At 38.5% G+C, this 20,577-nt stretch overlaps 1 protein-coding gene across 10 annotated transcripts in view; it reads right to left on the bottom strand.

Moving 5' to 3' along the window:
* LOC124798322 (protein rolling stone-like) overlaps window positions 1-20,577 on the bottom strand; it is a 167,777-nt gene that overhangs the window by 21,984 nt on the left and 125,216 nt on the right. For 5 of the 10 annotated variants that reach the window (XM_047261664.1, XM_047261663.1, XM_047261666.1 and 2 more), the window contains 5 exons: window positions 4,374-4,450; window positions 4,018-4,145; window positions 3,767-3,898; window positions 2,721-2,964; window positions 2,507-2,626 (listed from right to left, as the gene is read on the bottom strand). In XM_047261664.1, the coding sequence (XP_047117620.1) occupies window positions 2,507-2,626; window positions 2,721-2,964; window positions 3,767-3,853 (451 nt within the window). In that variant the 5' untranslated portion in view covers window positions 3,854-3,898; window positions 4,018-4,145; window positions 4,374-4,450. The remainder of the gene's footprint in view (window positions 1-2,506; window positions 2,627-2,720; window positions 2,965-3,766; window positions 3,899-4,017; window positions 4,146-4,373; window positions 4,451-20,577) is intronic. The other 5 variants (XM_047261670.1, XM_047261669.1, XM_047261672.1 and 2 more) reach the window with 2 other exon arrangements.

Raw genomic sequence — 20,577 nt, 5'->3', positions numbered from 1 at the left:
AACACTGTTTTTAAAAACTTGCAATTTTTCCATCCCTATTAGTCCTGAAAAAAACTAACAAGGCCTTTTTTGTAGGAAATTTAGTGCCGTTCAATTTTGTAATGAGGAGCATTTTACACTAAATTCACACACCACTGGTCAGGATTTTTATTATGTTGAAATGATAATTAAATCAAGACTCTAAGCTGCCGACAGGCACTGATATACATCAATGGGGACATTTGATAATGTGTGCCCTGACCGGGACTCGAACCCGGAATGTCCTGCTTACATGGCAGACACACTATCCATCTGAGCCACCGAGGGCATAGAGGATAGTGCAACTGCAGGGATTTATTCTTTGCACACTCCCCGTGAGACCCACATTCCCAACTTAATGTCCACACACTACATTCATAGTGGCCCTGCCCATTACACCCATTACACGTGGCAGACAATCTTAACGAGTCCCGTAAGAGTTCGGTCAATGCACGTGCATCTGAACAGAAGCAGATAAATGGCCGGTTAGCCTTAACTATATGAAGATGGTGTCTGTCCGAAAGAACAGATACCATCGGTGACTGTGCAACTCTCTAGAATGAAATGATAATTAAATCAAGACCCTAAGCTGCTGACAGGTATTGATACACATCAACAGGGACAGTTGAAAATGTGTGCCCTGACTGGGACTTGAACCTGGGACCCCCTGCTTACATGGCAGATGCTCTGTCCATCTGAGCCACCAAGGGCACAAGGATAGTGCGACTGCAGGGATTTATCACTTGCACGCTCTCCGTGAGATTCTTTTGGACATGTCCAAAAGAACAGATACCATCTTCATATAGTTAAGGCTAACTGGCCATTGACCTTCTTCTGTTTGGATGCACACTTATGGGCCTCAGTAAGATTGTCTGCCGGATGTAATGAGTTTAATGGGCAGGGGCACTACAAATGTAGTGTGTGGACATTAAGCTGGGAATGTAGGTCTCACGAGGAGCATGCAAGGGATAAATCCCTGTAGTTGCACTATCCTCTGTGCCCTTGGTGGCTCAGAGGGATAGAGCATCTGCCATGTAAGCAGGAGATGCCGGGTTCGAGTCCCGGTAGGGGCACACATTTTCAACTGTCCTAGTTGATGTATATTAACGCCTGTTGGCAGCTTAGGGTCTTGATTTAATTATCATTTCATTCTTGAGAGCTGCATGGTCACCAATGGTATCTGTTCTTTCAGACGTGTCCGAAAGAACAGATACCATCTTTGCTTTTAGTATGTAGTCCACTGTACAAAAGTTTGTGACTACACAAATTTTTCCCTTACTTTCCTTTGTGTAAATGTATATCTGGAACTGGGTGACAAAGCCTTAGACAGAGTAAATTCTACAATATTTCTGGGGATTCATGTAGATGAAAAATAAATTTCAATGCCCATGTTATAAAACTTGAACAAAAACTCTATTCAGCATCTATGCAAATGCAGGCTTTGTTGCTAAATCTCATTGATGAAATATTGGGTTATCAGCTGTATCCCTTGTGTCTTCTTGTTACCGCAATTCAGCTGACAAATCACGAAGATTTCATCAGTTCCATTTGCTTTGGTCTAAGAATTATCTTAAACATCTCTACCTTGTACCCTCACTACATATATACAAATGTATATCACGTATTATGACCAGTGCTGAAGGTTTTCAGACAACTTTTATAGCTGCAGTACCTGAAATAGCACAGCATTCCATTCTCAGTAAGCAAAAAGAAGTACTACACAAGAGCACCAATAAAACTTTTTTTTAAAAAAAATCTGCAATTTTTCCATCCCCTGAAACATGAAATCATAGCCAGAGACAGTTTTTTTTGTTATTTGTGTGTGTGTGTGTGTGTGTGTGTGTGTGTGTGTGTGTGTGTGTGTGTGACGTGACTTGCATCTTTACTATACTGTTAAATTTGTATTACTGTGTATACATCCCTTTGAATTACCTGGTGTGAAGTATTTTCATCATAATGAATTCACATAAAATTTACATGTACATAAGGCAACATCATACAGTATTTATTGTCTATGGGTGGATAAACATAGTTAAAAAACATGTAGGTGGTGTACACTGATGTACCGAGTGAGAGGTGTAAATAGTAATAAATGGGAGTTAAATGAATGCAGATTGCAGACTGTCTGGGAATCTGTTAGGTTATTTAATAAATGAATGATACTCTTGGACAGTAGGCAACTAATATTGATTAAAAAATCAGAGAAGTATTCAGTGAATGCCTCAAAAGTGGCTCCACAGTTTGTGTATTTGTCAGAAAATGTAGAAAGTGTTAGTACATAGCTGATTTGGAATAAGCAGACCTATGATTCTTGTTTTATTTTTAAGCAGTGTTTTTCTCAGATTCTATGTTCTTTGTTAGCCAAAGTTCATTTGACATGCAATGAATCATTACATTATTCACAAAAGACTGGTAAAGAAATTTTAAAAATCTGAAAATAAGATATTTATGACAGTAAATAAAATTGCTGTACATATCAAATACTCACCAGGTTTGTACACTACAGACCAATAAGAAATAGTGATACATACAGCAGCTGTTGTAGCTATTGTGTGAATAGCCCAGTAAATTTTGTAGTGCAGTGGCATGGTGTCAGTGCCTGCCTCTGCTGAGGATGAAAATAGAAGTAAGTTTTTTATAATTCTTTTTGTCAAATGATTTACTGTTATCATTAGTAATAACTATCACTTATATTGATTTACCTGATATCTGATGCTTCTCCTTCAACTTTGCAATGTATACAATAACCAGACCAAAGACGGCTTGAATAGTGCACATTGTAATTCCCCAGTTTGTGAGGTATATTAGCCATTTCCAGCCAAGTACTGATTTTTTCTGCATCATGCTAGTTCCCAGCAGTGAGACAATAAACACAGCCAGGAAGAATATGGCAATCACTGCTCGATATAATAAATATGGAACTGAAATGCCATCTCGCAGTTGCCACTGTAAAATTAGAGTGTACTCATTTATACAAATATGGATATGTGATTTACTTAACGTAGTAGGTAAAGAGGATATAATTTGCAGTGGAACTCTTATTCTGTGGTGCTAATAACAACATAAATATGTGGATGCTAAATTCATTCTTTTTAAGCAAGGGAATATTCAGCATAAGCATGACACATTCATCAAGGAAGAAGAAATGTTGATGGACTCTGTTGAATTTGGATGAGCATTTCTTGCCCATTCACATTCTGAGCTTATAAAAAACAGCAGTGAGATAAAACCTATTTCCTACCTGCTAAAGGGCCTACATTTTTCCCTGAACACACAGAAGATAACAAATTGCACCTTCACGAAATTAAGTTTTCTTATGCAATAAATTCCCAAATATTTTCTGAAGAAAGGCACTTGGTATGAACACCTTTGTTTGTAACAGTATTATGCTTCTTAATAAACATCAATGCAGATCTTTTCTTCTGTTGTGACTGGTTATGGTATCCATAGCGTTGTAATTTTTTTCTTATACGTGCTGGTAGGTCCTTGATCATGTATACCTTGACTACTCGTTGGCTTGAAATAAGTTATTCCGCAGGACTGCTGTTTTCTTCAGTACAACTTAATCTCACATATTATTCCTAAATAACGAATGCAGCAATCGCACAAGAATTTCATCAACGTTCTGACACTTTTAATGATTTAAAAAATTTCTTCGTTGTCAACTTCACAACAAGAAGTTATATCATTTGTCGTAAATTATAGTAGACTGAATCATATAAGTGGTTAACCAGTGTTGTATATTTACCTGAGATTTTACAAATATGTTGGCTGTCTGATGATCTATTTTGAAATGTTCAGCTGAAAACGCCTTCTTCCAGAATCCTTTCATCATTCCTCAGTTATTTGCATATAGTATGTGTGAAATAGCTAGTACCTGCTGTGAAAATAAATTTGACAGTTTAGAGGAAAATACTGGCAAACAATTAATAATAAGATATTGACAAATTATCCAAGATAGGAAAGTGATAATCAGCAAGAGAAAGGATCAGTAATTACCTCATTATCTGTTTGGCTATCCCGAGAGGTAGTGTTGACCCACAGGAAATTTGGATTTGGGCACTGGTAGGATTTTATGAGTCCTCATGATAAAGACATTATGGTGAAATTCTTGGAGATGATAGAAACTATTGTGAAATATATGATTATTAATTATTTGCTTACATAAATATAAGTTTTATTTCATATCTGGTAATAAATGGTCAGAATATAAAGAAGCACAACAAAAGTTCTTCCTGGAGGATTATACAAGAATATGCAACAATTATTTCCCTTATTATTACTAAAGTATTTCAGTATTATAAGATAAAATGGATACATTGGAAATATATACTCAAAAAAAATTTCAGTCTTACTTGGAAAACAGACAGCAGATCACTCAGTCACTCATTGTGTACCATGAATACCACCATGAAGAAGAACCTCCAAGGATCTGGAAGCAGATAAGATTTACAATAATAAATTGAACTAACTATTAGAAATCACATTAATAATTAATTAATGTTAAACTACTACAAAATATATATGCTTATTCAAACTAAAGTTAATGTGATAAAATTGACAGAATGAAGCTACTTTGAAAAATTCAGATGCATTAATTAGCTGCTGTATATTTCCTACTGATAACTTAACTAAATAAACATTATGCAACAGAGTACCAAAGGTCTAATGCTGACTTTTAAAATAAAACTCGTGTATAGTTCATGAATTGCAAATTATTCATCTAGAATATAAGAACAGAAATCATTTGTCTCAGTGAACACTGTCATTCAGAGGATAATATTATAATATTAATTAAACAAAAATTTATGAACTAACAAACAGCTTTTGGAGATGAGGTAAATCAATTAGAGGACCATGCAACCTATTCACTCTGATATAAATTAAGAATTGAGAAACTATTTTGATTGCTGCAATGAAAGGATAATATTCAAGAGCTGGTGATCTGCAACAATTGAACCTTTCCTGTTCAAATTTTAGTGTCTAATTGAAAGTCACAAAACAAAAAAAAGAAAACAACCTATGGTGGCTCCACCATCAATAACTGTAGCAAGGGAAAAGAAGCCTCTTTTGCCAGCATGGAGAATGCCAGCAATGAGGCTATCTCTGGTTGAGCCAGTTCACTCTGAACATTTGTGTGTGCACAAGCTTTCCTCTGTATCATAGTGCTGGTGTTAAAGTGCATTTTATGTGCACTAGCTGCCTTAGTCATTCTGCTACAAGTATTCCTACCCAGATCCACCACATCAGTGACCCTATGGCAAATGTCAGCAGCTACTATTGTTACCCAGTGTACTACACCTCATCACTCACACTCTAACAGTGGAGCTAATATACATTTAAAGTTCTAGTGAACTATAGGTACAAGACAGTGACATCCACAATGCATAATTTAATGATTCAGACTAGCAGGAATAGTCACCATTAAGTGTGTAATACGAAAGTGATGTTTCTATGTGTCAAGCTGTGGGTAACAACAATGACATTTGTGTACATAAACAATGTGTGATGATTTTTGACTTACTAGACGATTTCAGTAACAAGAACAACCTGTTTTTATACCACCAAGATGCTGTTCCACAGACTGTTATGGACAGGCACATGGCATGGAATTTAATTTTCTCAGCTCAGTCATGGTGGGAACATTCTAGCAGCACCCACACATAAAGTCATGCAAGGTAATTTTCTTCTGCGACTTTCTTCCATGCCGCATTTGGACCTGGAGAGCTCGTCTGCCATTGCTCTCCAACTTCACGTGCTACCGCATCTGTGACATAATTTCAGTGGACCATTTGTTCAACCAGGACCTCACTCCAAGCTGCCACCATTTCGTACGGACGAACCAGTTATGTGCAGTCACTGAGTAAATTCTACAGAACTATGTAATTTTCAATGAGGACTCAAAGTTTGTTGCTTTCTTGAGCCACATGGGCAGCACATCAACATCTTCAGCTATACCATAAAAACACCCAAAGCTTATGGCAAATATGACATGGCAAAGGCAGCTTTCCTCCACTGGCTAACTAGGACACTGGAGCGACACTATGTCGTCATTTACAACAAGCAATTAGATACCAAGATATCCTCTTAGTTTTTGAGGCACCTTCACACATTAATTGACTTTACCCTCATGCCAGACAAAATGCTATGGATGTCCTGGCTCTTTAACACTAGAGTGGTGGAGTTTCTAACATTTCTAAAATGGCAGGAAGAGTTTATTTTGACCCTGCATAAAATATTTTCATGTATGACTTAAAAAAGTACTATATTTTAGACTACACTAATCCCTTCATTTTTGTGAGTTGTAATGATAATTAGTACACTACTATATCACCAATTTATCCTTGCTCATGCACACTAGTTATCTAAACTGTAGACTTTCATACACTGAGTACTCGTAAAAGCTTCTAGACATTTTTAGCATATATGGGCCATATTATAATTGCCTGTGTTCTACACAGCTTCACTGTACTTATTTCTCAAGTCACTGTAATCTGTCAGAAACAGTCAGCAAAGGTGATTTCTATTTGATGCACACATTTTCTGCACATGGCTTTGTGGAAATCTGCACCATAGTCACTGGTCTTATTGCCTTTCAGAGGTTGATTTGTCACTTCTTCTCCTTTCTAGATGATTTTGATCCCACATTTTCTTCTGTATGTTCTTCTTGTTGTTTCATTCCTTAGTGTTCACTTGCCTCCTGAAGTATGATCTCTTTCCTTTCCATTTTCTTGTTTGTTACCATTTTGTAGATGACCATGTTTTTATTGCCCCCATGTCCAAAATGTTGTAGAAGACATGCACTGGCACACAGTGTTTTCGTATATTAATAGGTCATTTGATCATCCAGGTCCACCTCATACTTTATTGCATTTTAGAATGTTATGGTTTCAGATTTTTTCTTTATTATTTGCTTATTGTTACTTCAGCATGCAGTGCACTCAGAAGAATGACATTTTTTTTTCTTCTTTCCTTGGTATACAGTCAGGGTGCAGTCTGTTTTGCCAGTCTGGCACAGGGTGGTGGTGCAGTGTATTTCAGCATTTGACTACTTTACTTCAGCAGGGATTACATGCAGATCTTGTTCATTATACCAATTAAAGAACTTCTTACAAACTGAAGGGGTGTGAAGAAGTCAACTGTCATCATGTTTTAATCTCCACTTACAAAAGGCCCCATGACATGCAAAATGATGCACTCATATTTTAGAGTTGTTGCTTCTCTGTGTGTGCGTGTGTATGTGTGTCCTCTTTTTTGAGTAATGAGAAAGAATTACATACATAATTTGTTGCTATATTGGCACCAATCCAGAAATTAAGATCATATTTATTGGGTTTGTTGGACATGAATTGAGTGAACCTGCATCTTATCTGCATGTTTATATTTTCTGCTGGGCGATAAAAACAAATACTATTTTCCAAGAATTTTTTCAAAATTTTCAAATACAAGAGCAAAATTATTTGCTGGCAGGCTTTCAGCTCAGGCTGATTTTTCATCAGATTGGAGAAATCCGAGATGCTCCTGAAATCTGTTCCTTGGCATAATGTCCTTGTTAAAAATACGTTCCCAAGAATGTGGCTAAAGAGCCTCTGTAGTCATATCATTAATATAAATGACACCCCAAGCACATATGATGGCTAACAATTTTTCCAGTTTCCTAAGTGATATGATCCAATCATTGTTTTTTAATATGTTTTGAACATTTGATTCTGTGAGTTGTAGCTCTGGTTCTATAAAACTGAATCAGGAAGCACTGAAAACTGAGTTTCTACTCATTGACAAGTGTATCTAGTGGGAACTCATCACTTCTTTAGAATGTTCCCAGCTACCCTTCTTCAAGATGATGAAAAACTGACAATCTCCCACTAGGTTTCACCTCTAATGATCATCTTTGTAGAGTCCTACTGTGATGGATGAGGTGAGAATAGATATAAATCAACATCTAAATCCTCCTCCACTAATCACTCCACATTCATAATGTCTATATCTTCATCTACATTTGTCTTTGATACGAAATACTCACCTTCATCAGTGAATTCAGTTTCCAGCTCACTGTCAGAATTCTCTAAGAGGTGTAACATTTCTTCATCAACAACACAACTAAAAGCCTATCAGTCAAAATTAATTTACATTCCTTAGTCTCATCCTCATGCAAAATCATGACCATCTTTATCTGTGGCCAGTAGAGAGATCCAGTATGTAGAACCAACAATCATCATGTGGAATCAGGGCCAAACTAGCTTGGACCACATGTCATGAATGTAGGTAACTTAAACAAGATGATGAGATGTTTGAAAATGTCTTTCATGGACAAAGAATATTATCTGAATGACACGATATAAATTGTAGCAGATTGAAATATGCACATGTCGAGATGCAATATCAGCACCAACAACTCTGCATGATTGCTGACTGTTGCTGTTTTATTGTTTGATTGTTTACTTACATGCAGAAGGGAAAGAACAGTGTCAAATTGTCCCATATTGCTGTTCTAAATATATCAAAGGACATGTCCAAGAAAATATAAATATTTTGTAAATCCTAATACATTGTCATAAAAAGGAGAAAAAAATTAGGAAAAGTCACACAATTTCATGAACAAAATAAAAAAAATGGATGTGACTATGAAGAAAAAAGAATGACAGGTGACACTGTGACCCCTTCTGTCATTCTAGTGCTAAGCTACCACCATAGACACAGATGGCCATGATTTTGCATGAAGATGAAACTATGGAATGTAAATTAATTTTGGCTGATAGGCTTTTAGCTGTGATACAACACTGATTCATTTCCCATACAACAATGACAGCCAGATACACAGCTTAGGATCACACCATGGCACAAGGCCACAGGCAACCTAGCCAAACTGAGCATTCAAGGATGCTACCGAGGATGATGCCACCAGCAAGTGCTGTGGTATCAGTGACCTCCTGCCAGTCAAAACAAACATGCCCCCAGCAATCAGCAACATGCTGTGGCCAGGCAAGCTGTTGTGGCCTCACCCAGTGTTGATTCAATGCATGCTTCTGTGCTTGCCCCATGTAATCACTCAAACTTGAAACTCAGCCCACAATAGGTGCTCCAGATCAGAGAACTCATCCAAGTTACCTACATTCGTGACATGTGAAGCAAAATAGTTTGGTCCTGATTCCACAAGCTGATGGTGGACTCCACATAACAGATCTCTCTATCGACCAATTTCTTCTCATCAACACTGGTTCAGAATTGAGTGTGCCCCTCCCCCGAGAGGACCTTCTGACTGAGTTGACTACACTGATCATCCAGCCTATTGCTTCAAATGATTTGTCTATTGTGATTTATGGAATAGACACTTGACGATCAAATGGGGTCTGCATGACATGCTTCCATGGCAGTTCTTGGTCTCAGAATCAAAGAACCTGTCTTGGGGGCAGCCTTTCTTCACCACTTCCATTTCTCTCCAGATCTGAATGTGGGACACACACACACCACAGTGGTGGAGAATTATGACCAGCATCATTGATATCTCACCACAATATGAACAGCTGCCATTGATAATAACAACCTGCAGGCATCAAACCCTGCCACTGCTTGTGATAACCATCTCTGACTTCTCTGTGACTGCCAGATAATGGAATCAGAGTTACAACAGATCATCAAGTACTATGAAAAAGACAGAAAAGATAAAATCACGCCACACAAGGAGAATCACGAACTGCATGCTAAAATTCTTTTGATTGCAGATGAACTCATTGTCATGTTTTATTGTCTGCAACATATCACACAGAAGCAGTCACACCATTCTAGCATTGCCATCATGGACGAGACAGTGAGCACTGAGACTTTGACAGCAGGTACACACACATCACCAGGACATCTTGGTACTGCAAAGCCTGTCGCACCATCAATACAGGTCATTATATTGAAATTTTCTCAGAGTACATGAGAACCCTGTGTGTGACAGTGCTGCTCCTCATCACTAGTGTGTGATGTTGCAACAGAATGATATCTGACTTTGAACTTTACCAGGTCTAATATTATGCCTCAGCTTCCCTCCTTTCACAACAAAGTGCTGTGACTTGGCCCAGGTAGACTTCATGCAGCCAAGTGAGTTACAAATGAATTACTATGAGCAGGAATTGTCAGAGAGTCTGTCAGCCCTTGGGTCTTGCCCATCTATCTCCTGCCCAAAGAGTATGGCACCTATCAATTATATGATGATTATCATGTGCTCAACACTTGTGCAGTAGCCAATAGCTACCTGTATTGAACGTTCAAGACTTCACCCAAACTTAAGCAGGTGCTTCTGTGTTCAGAATTTTAGACTGCAGAAAAGCTGACTTTCTAGCCCTCATGGACAAGGAGGGCATACCAAAGACAGTGATCATCACCCCATTTGGGCTATACAAATTTCTGTTCATGCCATATGGCCTGAAAAATGTGGCACAAACTGGGCAACATTTCATAGACAATATTCTCTTTAAGTTCCTTTTCTGCTGTGCATATCTGGATGATATTCTAGTCTTCTGCCCTTCCCACATGAATGTCAGGAACATCTCACAATCATTTTTGAAGTACTGAAACATTTTGGCATCATGCTCAATTACGTCAAAAGCCAACTGTGAAAATCCAAAGTGACCTTCCTTGGCAATTCTGTTAGCAATGATGGCATCCAACCAACTACACAATTCAGTTGCTGCAGTCCCAGAACTACAATGGATTACATTGATTTCTCAACGTGATGAACTTTTACCAGTGGCATTTGCCCATCCAGGCTTCAGGGAAAAGTGCACTGGCAGGAAAATATGGATGGAGAAAAAGAAATCCTGTATGGATCCTGTAAATGCTATAATAATTTGATCAGATTAAAGACAGCATACCTCATGCTGAGATGAAAAAGCTTGCACAGGATAGAGTAGCATGGAGAGCTGCATCAAACCAGTCTCAGGACTGAAGACCACAACAACAACAACAACCTCATGCTATAACATTGACATACCTGCTGCCAGTTGCTGCACTGTCAATCACAACTGACATGAGACATGTGATGACTGGAGCAGTACTTCTGCAGACTATAGCAGGAGTACAGCAACTGTTGGTTTTTTTTTCCCACAGAGACTAACTGAGTCCCAGTACAAGTGCTCAGCATACTGTAGGGAGTTGTTGTCAGTAAATACAGTGGTGTGTCATTTCAGAGACAACATAGTGTGCAGACAACATAGAGTGCAGACAACATACCATTTATACTGATCACTGCCCAATGGCATATTCCATACATAGCCCATTTTTGACATTTGGATTATATTGCACAGGTTATAACTGATGTTCAGTGTCTCCATGGGGCAAACAACTCTGTCACAGACTGCTTCTTCCAGATGAACATACTCCCATTGGATATTGACTACGATGAGCTATCCAAAGAACAACAATGGGATGAACAAATACACAACATCCTAGATGATAGCAAAACTGGGTTGAAAATCGTATGCAGTGCTGGGGTTAGCTCCTCAGTGCAGGTTTGGCGTGACGTGTTGCAAAACCATATCAAATCTCTTATCACACTCAACTTGCAGAAGTCTGTTTTTAACTGACTGCATGGACTTTCACATCAAGGAGTACATCCCATTTTGTAAGGCCAAAAGTCAAATGAGAATGCAAAAATTGGTCTCTAAGCTGTACACCTTTCCACTACTGTAAGCGCAGCATGCAGTATATACAGCCAAAAAACATGGTCAATATGTTATACCCAAGGTCTGCTTTCAACATGTTGACCTTGACCTCGTTGGACCCCTCCTAGGGTAGGGAAGCTTCTGGTACATTCTCTCTGCAGCTTACAGGGTAAACCACTGAACTGAAGCCATACCTCCCCCTGACATCATGGCAGAAACTATGCATTTGTGCAATTATGGATCTCACATTTTGGCTACCCTCCTCCATCATGACTGAGCAACAACATAAATTTGAGTCGTCACTGTTTATCACAATCTGTAAACTTTGTGGTGTCCAGCACTTCTGCAATAGAGTATCACCATCAAGGCAATGGGTTGGCAGAGCATTGCCACTACACACTAAAAACTGCACTCATATGTCACATTGGTGATTCAACAGAATCCTTGCCATGGAAGCTTTTAGACATGCATTCTGTGTTTAAGGTCTTTGCATTTCATTATTGGAAACCCTATACAGTGAGCAACTTCCCCTACCAGCTGATTTCATCTTGCTGACACAACTGCCAGTGGATAAGGATTTACCTGAACTGATCTTCAAAGTGGAACAGCCCATTGCACATCTCAGAATAACACCTCCACAGGCACACAGCTTTCCCAGAATTTTTGTACATCCAGCTCAAAAAGTGACTATGTCAAGTTACAGGATAATACAAACTCCCCTGCAGTCACTGTATTCAGGCCCCACAAAGAGACAAACTGCAGGGCTAACACCTTCAGTATTCTCCTCCATGGTAAACTGTCCATTGTTACACTGAATTATTTTAAACTGCATGGTTCCTGCAGGATATCAGTGGCACAGCTGATGAAGGTATCACACACTAACACACACACACACACACACACACACACACAGTGTGTGTGTGTGTGTGTGTGTGTGTGTGTGCAAAACACTTCCATACTGAAACCTGATGTGCAGCAATTTCAACAAGAAGACATGACAGCGAATCTGGGTGATAACTTCGACATCATTGAAGGACAGCATGGGGAATGGCAGGTTAGTGATGGATTTTTCTCCAGACAACTCATTCACAGCAACCAAACCCCCACAATGTCGAACTGATCACAATCAAGTCGTGATCATCAGCTGATGGAGTCCGTACCACCACAACTACTAAGATGATTATTATATCTTACATGCCTAGTTCTGCAGGACCAAATTGAGGAGCAAATCTCCAAGGTCATGGAACATGTCAGTAGATTAAATTACAACATAAAAGTAATAACAGATGAAGATAGTAACTGTTCCGAAAGAACAGATATCAATGATGACCATGCAGCTTCTCTAGAAAGAAATGATAATTAATCGAAACCCTCAGCTGCCAGCAGGTGTTGTTGATATACCTCAATGGGGCACCTGCTTACATGGTAGACGCTCTATCCATCTGAGCCACCAAGGGCACAGAGGATAGTGCGACTGCAGGGATTTATCCCTTGCATGCTTCCCGTGAGACCCACATTCTGAACTGTCCACAACCTACATTCGTAATGTTCCTAAAGGATATTTGCCCATTCACTCATTATGTATTATACATATGAGGGTGGTTTGAAAAGTTCTTGGAATCATCACGAGAGGTCAGTGTTAACATGTGATATTCATTTGACAGTTGCCTGTAAACACATGCCACGTCAGTGCTCTTGGAAGAGAGCTGTGGCTCTGTTGTTGTTCCCATGTAGTGATTTGAAAAGATAGAAAAAAAAATTGAGATTTGAGCAGTGGTTATGTACTTCATAAAGAAATGTATGAAAGCAAAGGACATTCTTGCCAATTTCCAGAATACACTGAGTGACTCTGCTCGTTCATATTCAACTGTTGCCAAGTGGACAAATGAATTTAAACTTGGTCAGGAGAACTTAGATAATGATCCATGCAGTGGTCAGCCAACATGTGTCATTACTCCAGAAATCATTGCAAAAGTGCAAAAAATGGTTATGGAGATCGCTGATTGAAAGTGTGTGAAATTGCTCACACTTGCCAGATGTCATCTAAAAGGGTATATCACACTTTAACTGAAGAATTAGAAATGAAAAAATTATCTGCAAGATGGGTGCCGTGACTTCTGATGTGTGCCTGCATGCATGTGCCATCATCTTGGCAAAATTACATGAACTAAGGTATGAATTGTTGCCACATCCACCTTATTCACCTGATATGGCTCCGTCAGACTTCCATCTCTTCCCAAAACTGAAAATTTTTCTTGATGGAATCAGATGAAGAATTGATACCCAGAGTTGACAACTATTTTGCAGTCATGGAGGAAACTCGTTTTCAAGATAGGATCAAGGCACTGGAACATCATTGGACCAAGTGCATTATCTACAAGGAGACAACATTGAAAAATGAAAGTTTCAATGATGTAAGTACTTCTTTTCTATTCTGTTTCCAGAACTTTTCAAACCACCCTCATATTTATGTATGATATATGTTAAAAATATGCAACCTGTGTCCATCTGAATGTTCATTAGAACACTTTATAAAAATTTGAAGTAAATCAATCAAGAAATTTTCAGGAACTTTGGTAATAATCTTTCCCATTTATATCTTACATATTTATTTATGTATTATATACATTAAAATAGGTATATAAAATGCATATATTAAAATGCAATATTGTTCAAAATTTCAAAGGAACTGATGAAGAACTTTTGGAGATTTTCAACTAACATACATGAGATTTTTTCTAGCAACATATTTCTTGTAACTGCAAATTATGTGAGCTGTATAACTGTGTTTACGATTTGCAAATTTATGGTAAAAGTAAAAAGACAACAGAACAAATCAAGACTCTGTTATACAAACTACTTATGTGCTACAGCTCACTGTAAATATTGCACTAAAATTATGACATTTCTTGTCTAATACACACTGGTATGTGAATAAAATGGTCTAAAACATGTTTTGAAGTGCTCCCTTTTCAGTAACAAGAAACCAGTACTGAAATTATGGTCAGAAAAGGGATGCAGATGTCTGCTTTTGACTGTGCACGCTCTAATGACACTTCATCCATGCTGGCACTTGGGCTGCTATGTTGCTCACAATGCCAGGTCAGTATTTTTCTTTCAAAGTGCATATAAGGTATTGTACAAGCAATGTCGCAAACTTTGCAGATGATCTGCCAAAGAGGCCCTTCTCCAGTTGATATTTAGAAGATAAAATGAGATTTGAAGAGTTAAGCTGACCTAATCCAAACTTAAACCTAACAAGTTCCTAAAATATTTTACCTGAGTGGGCTGTAGGAAAAGGTAAAATGCTTTCTAAAGATTAACAGTGGAGTAGGAGGGATTTCTGAGCAATGCTAATCAGATCAGCATTGCACTGACTGATAATTTATAGTGTTGCACCAACTGGTAATTCGTCGGCCCAGGCTAGAGTCTCACTACTATCACCTTATTTTCCTTTTCTTCATTTTATTTTATTCCTTGTAATGTTAAGCTATCAATTATAGAATTTAAATGCATTGAAACAATTTGATTTATATATGTAAAATTAAAATATTCAGTTTAGTTACTACTAGTACCCTTGAAAGTTAAAAGGCTATAGGCTGTGGGAAAAAGTGAATAGAGAAGGAAATTCAGTATTATGGAAACAGTTGGATCTGCAGTTGTCATGTTCTCAATGCACATTTTTACTTTCCGTGTATGGTATTAGGGATCAGTGACGTGGTGTACAGGGGGAGTGAAAGATCTAGTACATACTAATATATTAACAAAAAAGCACATGGGAAATAATAAACATTGCAACAATTTGCTTGATCTTAGTGCATTAGGTAAAGCTAATTTTGCGTTCAACAGTATTAAGTCGCATCTACCATGATGACATAGTGGAACCGAGCTGTTTATTTTTGTAATGTTGTAGCACATTGGTAAAATTTTGCTCAAGCTGCCACTGTGCTTAGAATAAATATTGACTATAATTATGCAAGAATGTAATTACCCTCAGTCAGGAAAGCTATATCGTATCTCTAGCTAACAAATATCATTTTGAACATTAAAAATTGTGCAGCATATTAGCATATTAGCTCAGGAACACAACCAGATATAAGTTACAGTGTAAACTATTTGAGTAGATTTAAAAATTATTACAACTATAGTCTCTTCAGTTATGTTTTGCAAGTACTGAAATGTGGTTGGTGTTAACATATGGAAGGACTGGAAATATTGATCACTTAGATTGTTTTGTAGGTGTGGACTGGGCAGGGGATAGGTGACTGTCTGTATCGTAAGTCTACATCAGGCTACGGAATTAGACATTTGGAAATGTAATATTCTGGAAAGCCAAGAAACAAGGAAATGTTGCTGAGTATGCAGCATTCTCCGAAGCTATCAATGAGATTAAGTAAGTTCTCTTGAACATTTTTGATGTAAGGTCTGATGAACCTGTTAAAGTACACGTAGGAAGAGAACTCTGGTGCAGTCAGTGCTGCTACAGATAGTAACTGTACTAAAAATCCAAAGTATATTCAGGAACACTACACACACACACACACACACACACACACACACACACACACACACACACACACACAAACACAAACACGTACGTGCATGTCTGTGACCCTACACAGTACCAGTATATTGAAGTACACAACCATTTTGTAAATAAATGATAACATTATTAAAATTTTAAAGTATATTTTAGTACACTTTCATTTTTGAGTGAATGTTATATGAATGAGAATTATAGGCATTTGTTAAGTAGATGCACAAAACAATGTTGCAGACACTTTTACCAAATATTTGAGCAACAATAAGTTTGAAAAATTAGGAGAAATTCTGAGTTTAATTTCACTGCAATATAAATATAGGGAGACATATTAGACTGTGGTAAGTTTATATCAATAGTTTTGACAGTAACATGAGGTCTCTCAACAATTAGTGTATACGTATGTGCAACAGTTAGTTCCATGCTCTGAGTTTGTTCGCTGTACAAAGAGAGATGTAAATTGTATTTAATTTTACCTTCATAAGTATTCTTAACAGTTTAAAATGTTGATTTTCTTTAAAAATATAACGATTTCTCTAGCAGATTACAGTTGGATTAAACCAATGAAAAATGGCTATATAACAGGTACACTCATTTCCAACATGTTTCTCTGCCATCAGTGATTTGTATGATTGATAATATCATTATGTTCCAATTATAGTTTGGAAGTCTTGGTAGAATGTAAATACTTTGGGAGGTAAATGAGAGTGCAAACTGAAAAGCAAAGGGTTGAGTCATCAAAAAAGACAGAAAGCTTGCTAGCTTTTGAAGTACATCCTTTTTTAAGCTAGATTTCACACACACACACACACACACACACACACACACACACACATGGTACATAGTGCCAAGTGGACAATGCAGATTTCTGTGCATAGGGGCAAGGGGTGTGTGTGTGTGTGTGTGTGTGTGTGTGTGTGTGTGTGTGTGTGTGTGTGTGTGTGCGGGTGTGTGTGTGTGTGTGTGTGTGTGTGTGTGTGTGTGCTCTAGCTTGAGAAAGGATGTACTCCAAAAGTTAGGATGTTTTCTGTCTTTTTGTGTGTACCTGTTGATGAGTCAACCCTTCTGATTTTGGTGAGTGGTCTCCTTTACTCTCAAAGCAAAGTACTTACTACGTTTCAAGTAAATCTTCACTGTAAATGTAAGGGTCTTCAGTCCAAGTTGAAAAACACAACCATTGTTAAATTCAGTACTCATGGGTATTTACTGCTCCATATAGGCATGTGATTCAAAGACAACAAAAATATGTGTGTTACTATAATGATGCTCAATTGCGTTTGGACTTTCATTGCAAGCAGAATGTAGTCACTTGGTGAAGGGTACAATGTAACATCCCAAAGACATCACTGTAAATATTCTGAAGGAAGGCATCTAAAGTAAATAAGGTATTTATTAGAAAGAAGAAATCAGTGAGAATACTGCGTAAAATAGGTAACTGTAAATCTTGCAAAGATCTCTTTAATGATCTCGGAATTCCTACAGTCATTTCTCTGTACATTACCTCCTTGTTGGTTCTTGTTGCTATCAGTAAAATTTGTTTCAGATGACTATGACCCACACAGTCACAGTGCAAGACACAAAAATAGTTTTAATATAGACTTTGATGCCTTGTGTAAGATTCAGATTGGAGATATGTACTCTTGTGGAAAAGAAGTCAAATTCAATGATTGGAAATTCCTGTAGGTTACATATCAAGCAGCAACATTCATTGTAAGGCTGCATGACAAGTAACAGTATACATAGGACTCTGTTGTTGCTGATATAGGAATTATCTTTTTATGGAAAATACCAGTCAGTCACATAGGAATAACTCAATTTGTACAAAAACTTGGGTGTAACAGTTTTCAGAGATATGAAAGGTAATGATTACCCAGGCTCAATATAGGCAAATTAGGTGGAAAACTTTGGTTCCTTGGTAAGATACGGAGCAAATACAACCAATCTACAAACAAAACTGCGCACAAAACTCCTGGTATTGCCCATTCTAGAACATTCCTAATGTGTACAGTATCTACACAATACAGGACTAACAGGGAACATTGAATATACACAAAGAAAGCAGCATGAATATTTACAGCTTTGTTTGACTTATGGAACTGCATACAGAAATTCAGAAAAACCTCAGGTGACAAGCATTTTGTTACAGACATCATTTACGTCATGAAAGTGTATTAAAAAGTTTCAGGAATTGGTATTCACTGAGGAATCTAGAAGTATACTATAACCACCTACATATCACTCCAGTGAGGACGACAAAGGAAAGATCTGACTAATTACAGTGCACACAGAGACGCTTAAACATTCTTTTGACATTCCATATTTAAATGGAACAGAAAGAAACCATAATATGTGATTTAATGGGAAGCATCCTCTGCCCTGCACTTCAGAGTGGTTTGTGGAATATGGATGTAAACTTATTCAAGCAGATATTAAGTTACAACATAGAAAAAATAGTTCAAATGGCTCTGAGCACTATGGGACTTAACATCTGTAGTCATCAGTCCCCTAGAACTTAGAACTACTTAAACCTAACTAACCTAAGGACACCACACACATCCATGCCCGAGGCAGGATTTGAACCTGCGACCGTAGCGGTCGCGCGGTTCTAGACTGAAGCGCCTAGAGCCACTTGGCCACCACGGCCGGCTAAAACATAAAGATAAGCAACAGCTATTTAATATTACTGAGGAGGTATCAACACTTTTTGAACATACTGGTTTTCAGGCAAAGAGACGAACCTCATGGTGTTGCTGTGCCACTGTAGAGGGTGAGATTGCATGTCTTGTGGTCCTGTTAGATATGGTTGCAATTACACATGCTGTTTGACATAACATGGTGATTGCCCATGGCTGTAGCTGACCATGAACAACCACTTCCTCTCATTCATGCAGTAGTGCCTTTGGCTTAGAACATTCCCCATGCTCATGAAAGAATACGGTGACTAATACTAAACTCCTGGGCTACATTCTTCACACTTACAATTTCCCGATGATTCTTTGCCACGTCAAGCCATCAAAATGTTGTCTGCAAGTCATCTTGTGCTGAAGAACACCACCACAGTGCACTATTACTGCTTACTGAGAGACACACACTGTATTTTCCCATTCATTTAACTGCCTCATGTTGTCGGGCCAGCCCTGGGGCAACATGCTTCTGCACTTTCATTCATTAACACCACATACTTCAAATGCTATTTTCGTTTATTTCGTCCTTAAGTTTTGTAAAGCAGTGTCTATGAGCATCTGCAACACATCGTAACTTTGCTAAAAGTTGATGAGTATGACACCTATTGAAATATCTGTGTCTCAAGACTCATCAGTAGTATATGCCAGGAAAGTTTCCATCCTCAGCCTTCAAGCTGTCTCTAGAATGAATACATCGATGAGCGGAAACATTGTGACCACCTGTTTAAAAGTATGTTGTTCAAGGTTTCAAACACAGTACAGCAGATTCTACTTGGCATGGATTCTACAAGTCCTTGACAGGATTCCAGAAGAATGTGGCGTCAGGCTTCTATGCAGAGATTAAGCAACTGCCGCAAATTACGGGATGGTGGTTTACGGGCACGCAGCTGGCGCCCGATATACGTTCCAGGCACATTTTCCGGCCAAGACATCAGTGTAACACTCAACCCCTCAAACCGCTGTAGCACGATTCTAGCCTTGAAACACAGACAGTTATCCTGCTGGAACATGTCATCACCATAGGAGAGGAGACTTCAAGCATGAAACGATGCAGGTGGCGCACAATAATGTTCACGCGGTTCACTGCCATCCTTATACCCTATGCACCACTGATCCCATGGAAGCCCAATTCGGTGTACTCCATAGCGCAAGTCTGCCCTCATCAGCCTGCATCTGTGGCATAGTGCATGTTTCGTGCAGCCATTTATTTGCCTGGGTGATGATGTGTAAGGATCGAACCATCAACCAGGTGTAACAAGAAATGCAATTCATTTGACAGGCGACACGTCTCTATCGCCCCACAGTGAAACCTCAGTGACGCGTGCCCACTTCAGTCATAATTGATGATGTCACTGGGTCAACACAAAAACACTTAGGTGTCGTGTGACGTGGAGCTACATGTTCAACAGTGGCCCTCGAATGGCATGCTCCGAAACACCCGTGCCTGCACTGAACTCTCATCAGATCTGCCACAGATCGCTGCCTGTCCTGTGTTACACAGTGGGGGACCCTCCGACCTCTACGTTTTTGAAGAGATGTGGTCGTCCAACACCACGCGGCCTACTCATTATTTCACCATCCATCAACATCTTTCCGTAGGTGCTCACGACAGTAGTATGCCAACAGGCGACCGGCTTCGTCGTTTGAGAGATTATCATTTCCAGCCGAAGTGCCACAACAATGTGCC

The sequence above is a fragment of the Schistocerca piceifrons genome, chromosome 5 (genome assembly GCF_021461385.2).
Source record: "Schistocerca piceifrons isolate TAMUIC-IGC-003096 chromosome 5, iqSchPice1.1, whole genome shotgun sequence".
Lineage (NCBI taxonomy): Eukaryota > Metazoa > Arthropoda > Insecta > Orthoptera > Acrididae > Schistocerca > Schistocerca piceifrons.
Note: the sequence above shows the minus strand (reverse complement) of the source record. Positions and strands in the feature narration are given on the sequence as shown.